Source organism: Acanthopagrus latus, chromosome 19 (genome assembly GCF_904848185.1).
Source record: "Acanthopagrus latus isolate v.2019 chromosome 19, fAcaLat1.1, whole genome shotgun sequence".
NCBI lineage: Eukaryota > Metazoa > Chordata > Actinopteri > Spariformes > Sparidae > Acanthopagrus > Acanthopagrus latus.
In genome coordinates, this window is record NC_051057.1 from 4,535,230 (window position 1) to 4,552,545 (window position 17,316).

The 17,316-nt window shown below is 43.1% G+C and overlaps 1 protein-coding gene across 2 annotated transcripts in view; it reads left to right on the forward strand.

The window, feature by feature from the left end:
- The window catches only part of kcnh2b (potassium voltage-gated channel, subfamily H (eag-related), member 2b), a 246,851-nt gene that overhangs the window by 216,826 nt on the left and 12,709 nt on the right, over positions 1-17,316 (forward strand). For both annotated transcript variants that reach the window (XM_037079655.1, XM_037079656.1), the window contains 7 exons: positions 6,385-6,564; positions 7,758-7,861; positions 8,124-8,262; positions 10,939-11,093; positions 11,358-11,452; positions 11,769-11,909; positions 14,028-14,227. In XM_037079655.1, the coding sequence (XP_036935550.1) occupies positions 6,385-6,564; positions 7,758-7,861; positions 8,124-8,262; positions 10,939-11,093; positions 11,358-11,452; positions 11,769-11,909; positions 14,028-14,227 (1,014 nt within the window). The remainder of the gene's footprint in view (positions 1-6,384; positions 6,565-7,757; positions 7,862-8,123; positions 8,263-10,938; positions 11,094-11,357; positions 11,453-11,768; positions 11,910-14,027; positions 14,228-17,316) is intronic.

Below are 17,316 nucleotides of genomic sequence, written 5' to 3' on the forward strand. Positions count from 1 at the left end.
TCTGAGCTCGGAGGAGTTGTTTTCCTTTTGCCCTCAGTTTCTCGAGCCATTTGTCTGCACTGTAATTGTTTTATTTTAAGTTTACACCCATGGACACAAGTGTGTCCTGCCAAACAAGCCTCACGCAATGTGAGAAATGGAAGCCTCCCAAAACCATCAACACCCCAGCAAAGCAGATGGATGGTGTGTATTACCTGACTGCCTTCAGCCGCCGATGACCTCATAGCATGTACTGTTTTTCGCGTGCTCCCCTCTGAGACCTTCACAAAGTTTGTCAACTTTCAGCAAAGGTGTCAACTTTGATTACAGTCACAGCGTGGCCACAGATAGCTGAACTGAAAGCAGTTGAGGGAGGGTTGACAAAGATGTTTTGAAATTCTATCTGGTACCTTTTTTTTTCTTTTTTTTGACCGAACACAACTAAAGTTTATCTAAGCTAGATGCAGCTTGTACCACTATGCAGTGTAATACTACGAGTTGCCTGTAAAATTTCTCAGATCCATTTCCGGGGACGGTCGGTATCTTTTGTTTCAAATTAAGAGATAAGGAACTGTTCATATTAAGTTGTAAAGATACAGAACATGTGCTGTTCAGGTACATTTGACTCTCCAGCTTCACTTACCTTTTGAATTTGCACATATGCGTGTAAAACCCTCTGCATATGCCTGTGCAGCTGTGCGTGCCTGTGGCTCAATCTCCTGCACTGATGGAAGCTTTGATTGAAGAAGAATGATTGAAGTGGCTTTGGCTGTTCAGTCATCATCCATTAGAGGAGTGTGTGTGTGTGTGTGTGTGTGTGTGTGCGTGTGTGTGTGTGTGTGCGTGGGTGCGTGCGTGCGTGTGTGTGTGTGCCACTCAAACTTTGTTTCCTGTAAAAAGGTGACTCATAACCTTCAGAGTTTTCAAATTCAGATATCGTCAATAGTGTGACCTTGTCCTTCTTTGAGCTGCTTTGTTGTTCGGGCACTTATTCCCTTAAACAGTTTCTATACTTTATCTTTGATAAGTTCCACTGAGAAATGTTTCTAAAGGAAGAAAAATCTCATCAGATGTTGCCAACTGTGTGAAAAAGTTGACCACCTTTGTGCGTCATTTCCTTTCTCTTCCCTCTCTTCATATTTTTTTATCTCTTTATCTCTCCACCATTCTTTTAATTTCCTCCTTTACAGTGTTCACTCTCCAGCCACCTCAACCTTGATTAAACCACCGTGTTGTGTAATATTTAAGTGTGTATACAGGTCTTGGGGAGTACTACTGCACATGTGAAAAACTAATATAAAGCCTTTTGTGGCTCCAGAGGAAACTGCTTGTAATCTGATAAATTGAACTGCTGGACTCGTCATGGACAGTTTAAAAAACAAATCACCAAAATTGATAATGCAGAACGGAGATATTGCCGTTTATTCCACACAGTCTTCTTCATTTCAAAAACTGATGCCTGCATTACCCATAATGCAATTTACCCACTGCCAGAGTGACATCACTGGAGGTAATTCATCAGATTTATTTGACATTTTGGGTTTAATTTGATTTATGTCTTGTCACAAGTCATCTCCTCTTGTCCTCGTGTCTGCTCTCCCGTCACTCTAAAGCATACAGTGTTATGTAAAGTAGAACTGACATTGCAGCAGTCTAATGGACAACCTAAGCTTTGGCATGTATTTGGATATATGAATTTGACTTTGAATTAAAAAAAAACAAAAAAACAAATCCAGTTCTGTCTGCATGCAGCCAGTGCTTTCAAATGGCCACTCAATGTCTAATTTAATACATGTTTCAGTCATTCAGCACGCTCAGACTGACCTCAAACACACCGTGTCGGATGCAGTCCAGGCAAATCCCGTCAGTTTCAGGAATAAATGTCAACCTTTACCAGAGATGATGTACAGAATTTGCCGATGACGCTGCTGTCTGTCTGGAGCGGGGGATTCCACTCTGCCGACTGATGCCAAGAAGGAACAGCTTGTTGTGGGTGAAGTGAGAAAAAAACATACCGTCATACATAACACAGGCGCTCAACTCTAAAAAGAACCCCTCCCTGTTGCCCTAAGTACTCTCCCTCCAGTGCTGCCCTCCAATACAACTGTGCCCTGTCTGCACTTGAGCGTGTCTTGACATCTGCACTTCTAACAGTCCTTATGGCAATATTTTTTGAGTTTCACACAGATGGCTAAAAATAGCCTGCTAGCTACTCCAGGAGGGGACACACAGCTGAGAGGGGCACTTGACTGAACTGTGGTGGGGGGGGCGTACATGTGTGTTCGCAAGCAGCGTTTTTGTCGGTTCACACTTATAGACATGTTAATGTGTGCATATCTGGATACAGATGTGTTAGCGATACCCCTGAGATAGCACTAGATATTTGTGTGATATCTTGACCTTAAATTGCATTAAAGCAGAGGGCAGAAAAGCAAAAGATGATCCGTTTCATGCATTAATCTTTTTGCTTTTTTTTTTTTTCTTCTAACCATATGCCACATATATTAGAGAATGCATGAAACGGCCCCTACTTTACATGCGCTGGCCACTGTAGGTGATCCTCTGATCAGAATACAAAGTACAGAGCCTAACAGCTATAAAAGCTTTTGGCTTGATGAGAGGGAATGCTGAGTTCATCCTTGGAAAAAAAAACTAAACCATATAAAATCATAAAATGTCTCAACGATCAAAGACAGATGGGGACAGAAATATAACTGGCACCGCTGTCAATGTCCATCTGTAAGTCAGCCCACAAATTTTGTCCAGACTGAAAAGTCTCAACCAGTACTGAACGTATGGCCATTCAGTTCTCACAGAGGACAAATCCTCAGTCTTATCCACCATGAGGGTGAGGTTATTTTTTTTAGGTCAAACTCAACAAACAGTGACTGATTTGCCACAAAATTTTGTACAATCGTTGTTTCCCCTTGATGATTTGTAATCACTCTGTGCCGTCACTGGGTCAGCAGTTCAGTTTGTTTAACCCTAACCCTTAAACCAAATCGAAAATGAATGTTTGCATTGTACGTCTCTGCAGACCGCTTATATGTTGTGTTTTGGCTCTGGTTAGGTTTAGGTGACAAAACCATCATGCTTTGGTCACCACAAACAGTGAAAATATCAGTTTTTTTGTCACCACACTCTGAGCTGAAAATTGTCCGGAGGTCTCCATGAAAATGTCCAGTGGTTTCACACTTACAGATGTTGGAACACATTGTCAAACTGCAGTGACTGGCTCGGCAGCCTCCTCACTTTGAGCTGTGATCACCCCTGTTCATAAGTAAAGCCTGACTGAGCTGCTAGCATGGCGTTGTTGCATGAAAAGCAGGCAGTGGTTGATTTAACACAACACAACAGTCCTGCATAAGTTCTTACACTGAATGTCGTGTGCTACGCTGCCTAATTGTAACCATACGTAAACCCAGCTAGAATAAATGATACTGATAGTGGAGATGAATCACCTCATCACCGATCGTCTCAGGTGAACCATGATTACACTCAAATCAAGTGATGAAAAAAGTTTGCTAATATGATATAAGAAAATGCATACAGTTGCCAAGAAAAGCTGGAGAATTCTATTTCTTTGAGCAAAACACCAGTGCAGCCATCATCTGATGCAAGCAGGGACTCGCATGCAGAAACACACAAGCACTTGAAAGTAAAGCCTTTGAAGGAGCCAAAATTTTACGAAGAGCTGGCTTGTGCATGAAACGGCTGGCTCAGTTACAGAGCAGATATACACTGAAATATTTGTAGCTCATTCATAATGAATCGAGCACATTTCATCCTGCCAAAAGTTGGCATCTATAGGAGCAAGTCCTTGAGGATGCACGGAGAGAATAAGGGGGAATCAGATCCTCACATACCAGATGTTTTAGGGATGGTTTGATCATAAGTGCGGTACGTAAATAAAGTCTGCCACAGTAGGTGGAGAAGCGATGAATAGTGGAATAAAAAATGGATAATGAAAGTGGGAGGAAGAATAGAAGCACGAGGGAGGAAGGGCACCCGAGAGTTGAAGAGGGGAAAAAAAAGAAGAGAGATAGTCTAAGGGGAGGAAAAAAACGGCCATTCAAGCGCAAGAAGAAAAGAAGGTGTGATGGGTCAGAATGAATGGTAATAGGTAACAGGGTGAATGAAAAGTGACTGAGCTGCTGGCTGTGTGGAAGAAGAGATGGAGGGGGAGAGATGGAGGAAAGACTGCTGGGAGAAGAAAAAAAAGGTGAAATTAGGAGAGAAGAGAGATTTAGCAGGTCAAGGGGAGGGCGAGAAGCAACAGAAACAAGGCAAAGTGGAGTAAAGAGTGATGAAAGCTAATGGAGTGAATCAGGGAAAAAACACAGAGGTGAGAGGAGGTGAAGAGAGTGTGCCCACTGGGAATACAGGCCTCAGTGTTACATCTGAACCACATTTTAACTCGTCTTTCATAGCCTCTGATACAGTTTGATCCTATAAAATCAACACTTGACTATATAATACGAGCCATTTTTTTGGAAGTTGATCCTTGGCATTAATGTGAGGCAATCAAGCAATTTATTTTCTTACGGCCAAACGGTAATGTTCAAGACTGGCTTGGTCAGCCACCTTAACTTAATCAAGCTAGAAATGTGTCTCACTGCTAAAGACAAGGTGTTAAGGGGGCAGATTGTAGCACCTGGAAGCCTGGAAGAGAATCACCAATACACACAATGTGTGTGATGTGGCTCACAGACTTTTCTCAACAGACCGTCTTTTCCAATTCCTATTCATCCCTCAAAGCTGAGGCCCGTGGCTTAAAGGGCTCTACTTTTCATCTGATGTGGTTGTAAACATCTTGAAATTTAGATGTGAAGTCTGTTATTAACTGATTGATATTAAATCTAATATGAAAAAGGACAAAATAAAATATTTCCCACTGTTTTATAATTGCAGGTCCACTTTTATATCAAGTATTGTTTCTTATAATCATCTCAAACCTGAAGTTGATTTATTTAATTTGAGATTGTCAGGCACTTTAAACATCAGCGCTTTGTGACTATATTTAAAACAATTGAGTTTACCATTATGTCTTGTTGCCTGTACTGAGATCTAAAAGAAGAAACAACTTTTTCAGCACCTTTATTCCTGATTACAGTCATTTACATCATGTTTGAAATGAATGTCTTATTGGGTAAACGTATTATCACCTTAATTATCTGCTGGTGCACCTAAATGAAAAAGTTAGGCTGGCCAGTGTAAAAAGGTTAGTCTGCAGCCCTGATACTGATCTTTGTATTTGATGTAACGTTGATGAACTTTTGGCCATAGTTGTTGGTGTCGTATTCAAGGTCGCGCTATTGATACAAGTCATATGCTGTAAAACATGGCGGCAACAGTATTGTCTGAAATAAGGCATCTTTCTCCGCTCGGTCCACTGTTTGCATCCACACACACAGTGGAAGTTAATCAAAACTCACGTCTGGATTTGTCACTTGAATCCAAATGCCCTGCGGTTTTTTTTTCTGGCCTCTCAGCACAAGCAGCCGAGCTTCTGCACTTCACCGTGTGATTCTATTAAGCGCAGACAGAAGGCCGGCTGTGCTAATGCCTGTTTATACTGATTCGTTCCCGCTCTCATCCAGCACCAGTGCAGTGCATACGGTGGAATACATTACTGCAACTAAAGCGACTTAGAACTGCTCCGTAATACCCACAATTTCATTCCTGGCGTGTGTTTGCGTGTTTATGTGTTTGTGTGGGATGTGGAAGGCAGCGGAAAAGGATCTGCGTGTGTGTGCGGTTTTTGAACACACTGCATGTGTGTGTGGAATTTGGTTGTGTGTGGTTCCTTGTCACTTGTCACTTTTGAGGCAAAGCTCTCGTGTCAGAGCCACCGCTGCAGAGAAACAGAGGATGTGACTGGAACCATGGCTGCTGTGTGTGTGTGTGTGTGCGTGTGCGCGCATATGTGCCTACATCTATGCATTATTGTGTATTTGCATAACTAGAGCGACTGTTTGTATGTGTGTGTGTGTGTGGGGGGAAACATGCTGCCTGGGAGGGTAACCTTAAGAGGGTCAGGGCCTTCAGAACAGTTCTCGTCATCTTCGTCTCCAGTGGACACTGGCTCCGTCGCTGTAATTGCAAAATGCTGTTGTTGTCGCCAGTATGTAGGCACAGCACACATGTCATGGAAGTTGATGTATATTTCATGGAGCTGCTATATGTGCTCAGGCTGTGTGTGTGTGTGTGCTTGTTTTCCATCAAGCTGCTGCTTTACGTACATTCTCATGGCGATATAGTCCATTCCGCTTCCTCAACCATTCATCCGCCTCATTCTTTCTCTTCGTTCGTCCTTTTTTTCCCCCCATCACTCGCCCTCTCCCTCCTTCTCTGTCTCCTATAGTCGATGTCTGACCGGCCGCCTGTTCCCCTGTCTCTACCCAGGTGCTGTCTCTGGGTGCAGATGTGTTGCCGGAGTACAAGCTCCAGGCGCCGCGCATCCACAAGTGGACGGTGTTGCATTACAGCCCCTTCAAGGCGGTGTGGGACTGGCTCATCCTGCTGCTGGTCATCTACACCGCCATCCTGACACCCTACTCAGCTGCTTTCCTCCTCAACGACCAGGTGGGGTCTCATCTAGGAATAGAATCACTAATAAGCCCGCTGTCAAGTCAAGTCAAGTCAATTTCATTGATATTGCCCAATGACAAATCACTCAAGTGCCCCACATCTATGCCACATACGATCTTTAGACACAACTCAAGGGCGCCGTGATCTATGCAAAGAATTGTACAGACTAGTTTGAATACACTTTGGATGCATTATACATTACAGTACATTATACCATACAATATGCAGTGGGGTTAAATTGCATAGAAATTCTCATTCCCCCTTGCAGTGCCTTTTTTCCCCCCTGTTGCCTACAAATCCAAACAAACAGCTCAGCTAAATACTGACGCTTCCGAGAATCATCCACAGTTAGTTTAGAATAACATCAGGCACTAGCTTAAAGTGAAACTCTTACCAAAAAGCAACCTAGGCTTTATTTGTGCATGTATATGAGTCAAACCTTCGTGTAAAAGCATAATTATGACAAAAGAGGCACTTTTAAGATTGACTGTAGTTTTGTTTTCAGGCCAATTTTCAATGGAGTGCTGGGGCACTCATACGCTAGCATCAAAATCGCTATTTTTAAAACACTAAGAAGGCTCGACACAACATGAAACTTTGCTCGTAATATCACCAAGGCATTGAGAACATTGTTTGTTTTCGCGGAGTTTACTAAAAAGAAGGTTTCTGAACTACTCACCGCAGCAGCTGTGTCTTTGGCGCGCCGCCGTCATGGCAGACTAAAAGTGTCGATCCCCGAGTGCGACCTGACAGGGTGGTGGACCGCTCCTCAAGCCTTCCTGTTAGGTCGCACTCGGGGAGAATGTGAGAATGTGCTTTGAGTGACAGACTTACTGCGGGCAGACACTGATGAATAAAGTAATGTTATACACATTCACACCGAATAAAAGTTGGTGTTTCAGGACAATATGTTTTTTGTAAAAAAATCAAAAGCCATTATAGCTTTTTTTTGTGTGTGGAGCTTCTCTTAGACTTGGATGCTGCTCAGAGCGCTGCTTGTGTGTCACCGCTTCACGTTGTGTCTACATATGTGTCCGAATTATCTTGACATCCTTAATGCTGATCCGTTTGAACACAGAACCATTCTATTTTCGGAGCATGCGATGTATAATTCTCTTCTCCTGTCTGTGTCTGTTCTACTCTTCTCTCACCTCTTTCACTTGTGTCTCACCTGTCTCTCCCCTCAGGAAGAGGTAGCCATGCAGAGCTGTATTTACTCCTGCTCCCCTCTCAACGTGGTGGACCTCATAGTGGACATCATGTTTATCATCGACATTCTCATCAACTTCAGGTCGGACTTCAGACACATGAATGTAGTGTTGAAGTGGTAAAAAAAAACGGTTGAATAAGTCCTATCAATGCAAACGACGCTGCAAATCTGCCTGTTATTAATGTGTTATAGCCGTTTGATAGAATCCAAGAACAAAGTAAAAGAAAATTAGTAAAAATAGAACGGTTAGTGTTTGCGGTTTTCACAGTAGCAGTGTCAAAAATATGAGAATTAGAAATGTTAATGTCAGTAATTTGAATATAATCTGTGTTCCCCCTCTCAGGACAACGTACGTGAACTCCAATGATGAGGTGGTGAGCCACCCGGTGCGTATCGCCGTGCACTACTTCAAAGGCTGGTTCCTCATCGACATGGTGGCCGCCATTCCCTTTGACCTGCTCATCTACAGGAACGGAGAGGAGGTATGTCAAGAGATGGCCGGCTATCGATGCACTTCAAGAGATGTGTGAGGGAGGAGACGAGTGGTGCCGAGATGGAAGGGATAAAAACAGGGAAGTGTTGTTGCATCGATATTGCGTCTGTCATTTCTGCCAGAATGGAATAAAGAGGAGACGAGAAACAGGAAAGATACAAAGAGAAGAGGAGGTGGGAGACAGGGAATAAGAAAAAGAGGCAGAGGTGGTCTAGTTTTTGGATCATAATTTAATTGTCTCCATGGGGAAGCTGAGTTGCAGTCAGCTGCGGTGGAAGTGTCAAAACAAAACGCGTCTTCCCTCTATTACACAATGCAATGTACAAACCGCTGGTGAAAAATTAATCAGGTACCATCTCAACAGAAACTTAAATTAGTAGTTTGGATCACTGATAAATGATACAAGTGTTTCGTGAAAAAAGAAAAGGAATTGCTGTCCTCTCTGTTCAGCCTCACAGAACATTTTCAGAGTATTACTGTGGAGGTTTTGGTGCTTTAATTTACACATCAATACTTTACTTTTAATTTCCTGGAAAGGAATATGGACCTGTCTAAAAATCTGTCCCTTTTCACTCACACTTCTCGCTATATAAGTCTATTGTGGCTTGATTGTATTATGAGCAATACGTTTCGACTTCAGACGGATATGAGTTCCTTTTTGTGTCATGACTGACAGCTGTAGAATGGCACAAGGGTAATTTTCTCATCTATAAGATTTGACACAATGCATTGTGCAATTATAAATGCCATGAACTCTAGCCATTAGAGTGTTTTTGGAAAGGGGAAGCTCAGTTGAAGTCCAAGTTATATATAACAGTTAATTAGAGGAAACTTTACTCTCTGAATATATTAAATAGTATGGCATGTGTTATGGTGGGGGTTTCTGTTAGAACCCAAATGCGGAGAACAGAGACAGGAAGTAGTGAAGTAAGGATTTAATGGTACAAACTAGTGCTTTGCAGAGGGTAATGTGGAGAGGAGGACCGGGTTTGCAGGCAAGGCAAGCAGGGTCGACTGGAGCTGGCGTGGAGGAACTCCACAGGAGTCAAGCTCAGACACAGTGGCCATCTCTTTTCTTCCTTCAACAAGAATTTATGTCTTGCGTTTCTCTAGAAAGCTTTTTAAACTTTTTTCTGAGGTTGGGAAAATATCATGCAGCAATATGATATGTCATCTCTATAAAGTTGGTGGTAAGATTAAAAAAAGAAAGGTCAGCAGAGACCGCTTAGTGTCGAGTATGGCCGTGGATGTATGATGAGAACTGGATACGTCACAGGTGGAGCCCTGTTCAGTCCCATGACAGCTGCTCAGTGGCACATGAAGCCAAAAATCATCCTAGGTATTAGATTACTCTGATCTTTTGCGTCGTGCTGCCCAGTGGAGCATGTGCAGTTCCACCGGCCAGCCTTCTGGTTTAGCCCTCCGCTAACTTGAATGGGGATAAAATCATTTTATTTTGTGCCTCTTCCACATCAAATTCGGATAGTGAAATGATTCATCTTGCGGGAGTTGTGACTCTAAAAAATAAATGACCAGTTGTTTTACAGCCGCTTCTTTCACAGTGTAAACTCATGAGAAAAGGTCTTCTCATGTCACTCTTCAGCTGTACTGTCCAATAAAAAGCCCTTAAAAATCATAATGAAAAGAAGAAAATCCCTCAGGAGACAACAATCAACTGTGCAGAAGTCATCATGATGAGTAAAGTGAACTTGATGTATCATGAAGATGACTGGTTGCATCCCTAATACTGTATATACAGTACATAAAAGAGACTACCATGCAGTGATGCAGCCCAGTCTAGTACAGTAGTTGAAAAGGCAGCGGATGCTCAGGTTCAGTGGTTGCTGAATGATTGTGGAGTGAAGTGATGGAGGTGTTGGTGGAGAATTGAAGGAAGTTGGAAGAGTGGGTGCCTGGAGGAGGAGGCGGAAGTCAGAGGAAGAGGGAAGTGAGGGAGAAAGAGAGTTTCACTGTAGGCAGCAGGAGCCCTTTGACAATACTTCCCACGTTATGAAGATGAAACACACAGCAGCTCAGGTTAATTCCAGTGGCAAGCGGGACTTGAAATGCATCTGTAAGTAATATGCAGCAGTATGCAATAAAAAATAAACCGTTGCATTATGATTAAGCCACCCAACAAGCCGATAATGATGAATGTGGAAACTCCCCAACATTCAAATACTGCCTGGGGAACACTTTGCCAAGGTTCACTTCATTGATGCTGTCTGTAAGGGGCCACGGAGCCAAGAAAGTGGAGATTTTCCTCAGCAGACAGCTATAATTTACTGAGAGGACACACGCACACACGGAGCAGGACTCGGCTCGCTGCCAGCGCAGTAATCGGCCGGTTATTTATTTGTTGTATGGACACGGAAGGGGCCAGCTGAATACAAGTAGAGAGGAGAGGGAGAAGGCAGCCCACGGTAATGAAAGAGAGGCTGGATTTACCACCTCCACAACAGTGAATCACATTGGGACAAGGCCAGAGACGCACCACCTGTGTGTGTTAGTGTGTGTGTGTGTGTGTGTGTGTGTGTGTGTGACAGGATGACAGCAGGTGGGAACGCTGTGAGAAGATTTCAGAGCCCAAAGAGGGACTTTGTCTTCCGCCATGCTTTACAATACCTTATCTCTACTTTTCCCTTGTCTCTCCCACTCTCATTAGACCACCACGCTGATTGGTCTGCTGAAAACTGCTCGCCTCCTGCGATTGGTGCGCGTAGCCAGGAAGCTGGATCGCTACTCGGAGTATGGCGCAGCTGTCCTCTTCCTCCTCATGTGCACCTTCGCCCTCATCGCTCACTGGCTGGCCTGCATCTGGTACAGTGCATATATCAGTGTTGTCACTATATCAGCATTTCACAGACTGTGTGTTGTGAGTCCACAGTCAAACTGAATAAACTGATATTGCAGAAGTTCTGAATCAGTGTTAATTAAAACAAATATTTTTGACAACACTGTTAAGAGTTGAAAATCAATTTAGTGTTCTTATCCGTGTACCTACCGTAGAAGCACTGTCTTTATTATTGCCATAACCAGTCATTATAAACAGTGCAATCATACCATAACTGTTACTGTTCGCAGGTATGCCATCGGTAGTGTAGAGAGGAGTGGTTCGATTGGCTGGCTCCACACGCTGGGGGACCAATTGGGAAAACAGTACAACGACTCCATCCAAGGTACTGAGAGGAAAGTAATGTGGTACTTATACCAGTTAGCAGACTTTTAGCTGTACTGTTTGTACTCAGTTTTAAACTAATGAATAAAAAAAGAAAAAAACACATTCATCATCAAAATCTAAATATTTACATTGACATTTAGGGCATTTAGCAGACGCTTTTGTCCAAAGTGACTTAAAATAAGTACATTTGTCAAAAAGAATGTGCTTTTTTTATATATTTAATTTGATTATTGAATGATCATCAGTGTCTTTCTGTCATTGTGTTGAATAGTGAAGGCCTTTTTTATGATGTTTGTTTAAAATTTCCGCGCCAGGTTCAGGGCCCTCCATCAAAGACAAGTACGTCACAGCTCTGTACTTCACCTTCAGCAGTCTGACCAGCGTGGGATTTGGAAATGTGTCCCCAAACACCAACTCTGAGAAGATCTTCTCCATCTGCGTCATGCTCATTGGATGTAAGTACCGATGTCATGGTAAAAGTAACTGTTCCTTGGCTTCAGACCAGGGCAGAAGAAACTGTGAAACAAGTATCTTTGTTGTCTTTTGTTTCTATACCCACGTGCTGGCTCAGTTTGACTCGGTTTGTCTCAGCACGTCAGCATTTCTGTTACGACAGGGCTACCTGCTTCAATATGTGTCTTTACCTGATAACACGTTTCTCTTGAATATTAGTCAAAGGAGTGACTGTAAATACTCTTTTCACCCAGAGTATTATTAAACAATTCCCACTGAAAAAGCCTTTAATAATTTAATGGTTAACATGTTTTATTTCCCATAAATCCTTCACAAAAAGTCCCCCCATAATTGTGAAGCAGCAAAGTCAGGAAATGTTTTCACCAGCAGTAACGTAACAAGACCCCCAAAACAGCTGAGAGTGAATACTATGAAACAGCAGAATAAAGCAGACATCTGAGAGCATGAACACTGAAGAGAAACTAAACTTCAAACCACAGAGAACTCCTTAAGAAGTTACAAAAGAAGTGTGAACCGTGCACACACAGCCATGCTTGTTTAAGGGGGAGAAGGAGGTCGTCATGGGTTGGCCGTGGTCGCGGAACATCACCACAGCCCGCCTGGAAGCGCGGCTCACAACCTCTGGCACTCTCACAGCTGATAATGGAAACTCAAATTGGAGTGACACGGTTGAACTTGGCACGGCTCAATGTGCCAATAGAAAACTCCAAGTGTGTTAACGATAGCTTGGTGCACAGACAAACTTCCCTGACACATGCTAAACACAGACATAAACCACAGGAGAATACTCTACAGTATGTATTTCACTAAAGTTTTGCTTGAAATGCAATGCAGGAGTGAATTTTTAGTCTGTCCTTTATTTAATCACAGCCTTTAGCCATAGATCGAGATTCATTCCGAAAGCATATCACTTAATGATTTATTAATAAAATTCATCCGCAGGGATAGTAATATCCCTTCTCTTGCTTATCAACGCAGTGCCCTCTCTCCAGAGTAATAACCTCCAGAGCCCCGCAGGCCACTGATCAGGCGAACCATAGGATGAGGAAAATAAATGGGTCATTTGAAGGAAGTTCTCAGTCTACAAAGTGACTAGAAACGAGTGATGGCTGTTTATAGCACGCAACTAATCATATTACATTTTGTTGTTCTTATGAAATAAGACTGAAAAAATCAATAAGTGTTTCACTGAAGTCACGGTTAAAGTCAAAGGCTTGGAGGCACTTATTCAACACGGCTGTTTTTGGCTCCATTCCTCCTCCAGAGAGTGTGATATTTGCTTGGCCAGGAAATAATAAGAACAGTTTACACGCTGAAGAAAGATATTAAGTTGCTCTGCGAAACTGCAATGAGCATTATAAAATGTATATATCAGTGTTAGAAATCAAGTTGTGTCCCTTGTGACACACACGTGCGAAGATTGCACATAGTACTCACACACAGCAGTTTTAGTGAGTGATGTGGACGGCGATGGGAGCTGACAGCGGTTGAGAGGTTAGCAGAATCAGACATGACAACAGGACAAAACAGAGAGGATCATGACGGATACGCCACAAAACACTCTGTCCTCTACGGACAAAACTCTTTTGGATCAGTCAAACTCCTGCTCTGTCTTCATGAACAAAAATAAACCCCCCCGGAATTGAAAGATGAAATACTCTTAAACCTATGTTGAGAAAGCTACAAATGAAAGCCTTCTGAGATAAAGTTTCTCTCTTTTACTGAGCTACGACGTCCGAGATAACTCACTGAAATCCTGGTTTGTCTCACAGTCACCTCTGGTTTGATCCAAGTAAATAAAAGACCTCTACAAATCGTTTTCACCCGCTGCTGTTATCCGACTCTTTTTTCATTCCTCTCTCCTGTCCTCGCCTGCTATGTCTTCCCGTACCTGGAGTCACAGTCTTGGCCAGAGCTGTTGTAAATCACCTCTGTACTGTGTCTCATGGCGCCCAACTGACCTTGGTTTGTGTTCAGCCACAGCTGGGTGTCGAGGCATGTTCGCTTTCAGGCTGCTGAGTCTCAATGACAGTGACATTTAATTGCATAGCATGATTTAAGTCGTTTCTTGTTTTACCTTCACCTTCTCCCACTTCCAGCCCTGATGTACGCCAGCATCTTTGGGAACGTGTCAGCCATCATCCAGCGGCTGTACTCTGGGACGGCCCGCTACCACACCCAGATGCTGAGAGTCCGAGAGTTCATCCGCTTCCACCAGATCCCCAACCCGCTCAGGCAGAGGCTGGAGGAGTACTTCCAGCACGCCTGGTCCTACACCAACGGCATCGACATGAATGCTGTGAGTACCGATCCTCAGTGCACCCAAATCCACCGCGTGCGAGTGCGTGTGTGGGTGTGTGCACCTAGTCTGTTAATGTTAAAGCAGAGTGTTGCGCATGAATACACACAAACGGGAGGAGTATTTTGAGCCTGCGTTGTACATTAATAGGATGATTGGAAGACTTGCTCTCAGCATGCATGGTCCGACACCCTCAGAGAAAATAGGAAGGATGTGAGTATCAGAAAGAACATGCACACACACACACACACACACACACACACACACACACACATGCAGTGAGACAGGTAAAATATTTGCAACATGCATGGACCTTCATCAGTGTGTTCGCATGCATTCACTCACACACGCTCATGCTCACATACTTGTTGAAACACACACACACACACACACACACACACACAGTGAGATACAGGTCAACCTCAACCTGAGTCACTGCGTGTAGGACAGTGCTGCTCACACACACACACACACACACACACACACACACACCCACGAGGGATAGTCCCAGTCACGTCCTCTGTTTTTCTGTCATGAAGGCTTTGACTCAGATGTGACATGCATGCTCGTGAACACACATGATCATAAACACAACACGCACTGGATCTGCCAATGCAAATATCTGATGCAGTGCATGGATCAGTCATCACATCGTATATATATATATCGTGCAGTTGATGTGAACAGAATACATGGCTCTGTTCGTGTGCGCTCAGCTATTGTTTGACGTCTCAAATTGATTCAAGACTATTGGTATTCTTTTCAGCCTCAGCTTTTCAGCTTTTTCCCTGTATTGTAAGCTGTTTCATAATCTCTGCTCAGAAATGCACTTTACTAAAAATATCTCTGCTCATTACTTCAGGAAGCCTCCTCTGCATCCAAGTTCTTTTATTTATTTATTTATTTTTTTTCTTTCAAATTGCTCTTCTGAATACAGTGAGTGCCTCATATTTGTCTGTGAAGCCTTACAGAAGCACATGGGAACTCTGTTTGGGAGGAAAGTCGCGGCGCAAACACAATATTTCATCAGTGAAATCTTGTTTCATTTCAGTGCAATAAGTGAGCCATTGAGGTAGAGAGGAAACCAATTTGACAAGCATCCATGGGATCATTTTTTTTTTTTTTCTGGTGGGGGCCTCTACTCTACCCTCATTATGTTCCCTGTCTTAAAGGGCCAGCGGAGTGCAGTGTAGTGAGCAGTCCGGATTATGGAATGTTTACTGTCGTGATTAGTATGATAGTGTGAAGTACATCCTGTCTGTGTCCACAACTGATCTAATCAGCTGTGACCTCCTTCATTCATGAGGATGGAGGGAATAATGATGCGGCTCTGATGAGGTACTGATGGCTGTGGGAGGGTTGTGATGAGAGCAGGAGGTAGAAGAAAGAAATCTGTTGTATCATTTTGATGAGCAGTACACTGAAACTATTCTGAGGTTGCACATTTGCAGCTGACCTCCAACCTTAAACGAATATGTGCAACTTACTCAGACAATTGCGCGGATCGATAGCATTTATAATAAAGATCTGTTCTTTCGTGGTTATTGTGTTATTGACTTTGGGTGCTGAAGCGCGGCCACAGCTCGATCGGGCTCAGCTGTGTTCAGTCCAGTGGAAGCAGAGAGAATAGGATTCCTTCAGAACGGCCAAATTGAAAAGCCTGAATGTGTATGTCGAAACTTTTTGATAGATTTCTGCATCATTCATGTCTTGATTTTTTATGCTGGTGGAGAGCGGGTGAGGCGGGTGTTTTCTGCTCATTTTAGGGTTGGAAAAACTTAGTAGATGGAGAGTTAGAGAGGGGTGATATAAGTTATTGCAGCATCCATCCATCCAAAAAACATTTCAGCAACTTTTCCATCATACTATTCAAAAGTTATTTTTAACACTGGACATTGAAATATTTCTCAGTTAGCCCTCTTACTCTCCAGCTGCTAGGCCAGATGAGAAAACAAATGGGGCTGATAAAAATGTCACACTCTTTTTTCAAGTTGCCTGCAATTGTCACTGGCCACCCACAGAAGGGGGCAACAAGTGTTTTGCATCTGAGGATATACACAATGTGGTTCTACCTGTTTTGGGGGGGCTCCAGTTTGTTACGTTCAACAAGCTCTCTTAGCTTTTTCACTCAAATATATCAATATAATATATATTTCCCAATGTTAAATGCCACAATCATTTGAACCCAAGCTTAATGGTCATTAAAACATACCTTTGTTTGAAAAGGCTACGCTGTTTTGCTTTGTGCTAGCGGAGTTAGCTGCTGAACAACAGTCCATCCCTGCTGCTGCAGCTCACTCAGGGCCTGTGTGCTTTGTGCTAGCAGAGTTAGCTGCTGAACAACAGGCTCAGGAGCTGTGCACTGTGAGCGCAGCACATTGTTGTCATCTGACAAGCCTGGAGCGGCGTCACTGACTGTCCCCCTAGCTCGAGTTGGCCGGCTGGGAGAGGTGTGCAGCAGCTAGCTGACAACATCCCACAAGCCCTATTAGCTTTCTCAGTCTAATAAATGCATGAATGAACATCTCTGTTAAAGGCCACAACCATATAAACACAAGCAAAATAGCCGTCACGAACATGCTTCAAGCGAAAAAGACTACACAGCATGACAGTTACTGCTTTAGGTGTATATTTTGTGCTGACTTGTGGTTACTTGTGAAATAGATTGTTGCTGCTGTGTACTGTGAGTGCAGCGCAGCGTTTTAATCACCAACCGCATCCAGCTAACATCACACCATGTGTGACATGTAAGAAAACACCTAACATTGTCATCATGGATGTAGAGAGAGTGTGTGCAGGCAGACAGGCAGCCTGTCCAAGTATTTCATATAGGCTGAATGAAACGGCTGAATGGACGGGCTTATTATAGGCCTGTGATAGCTACAGATACTGGATTTTCTTAATGATTCATGACAACATTTTGATTCATTGATTGCTATCAGGATGTTACGACATTTTCCACAAATTCAACAAAAATGCACCAGGAATCAACCTCAGCTGTAAGAGGAGATTGCATTAACCATACAAAGGTTAAAATGGCACCTGTCATTGTACGTCAAACACAATAACCAGGTTCATCATGAATTGCT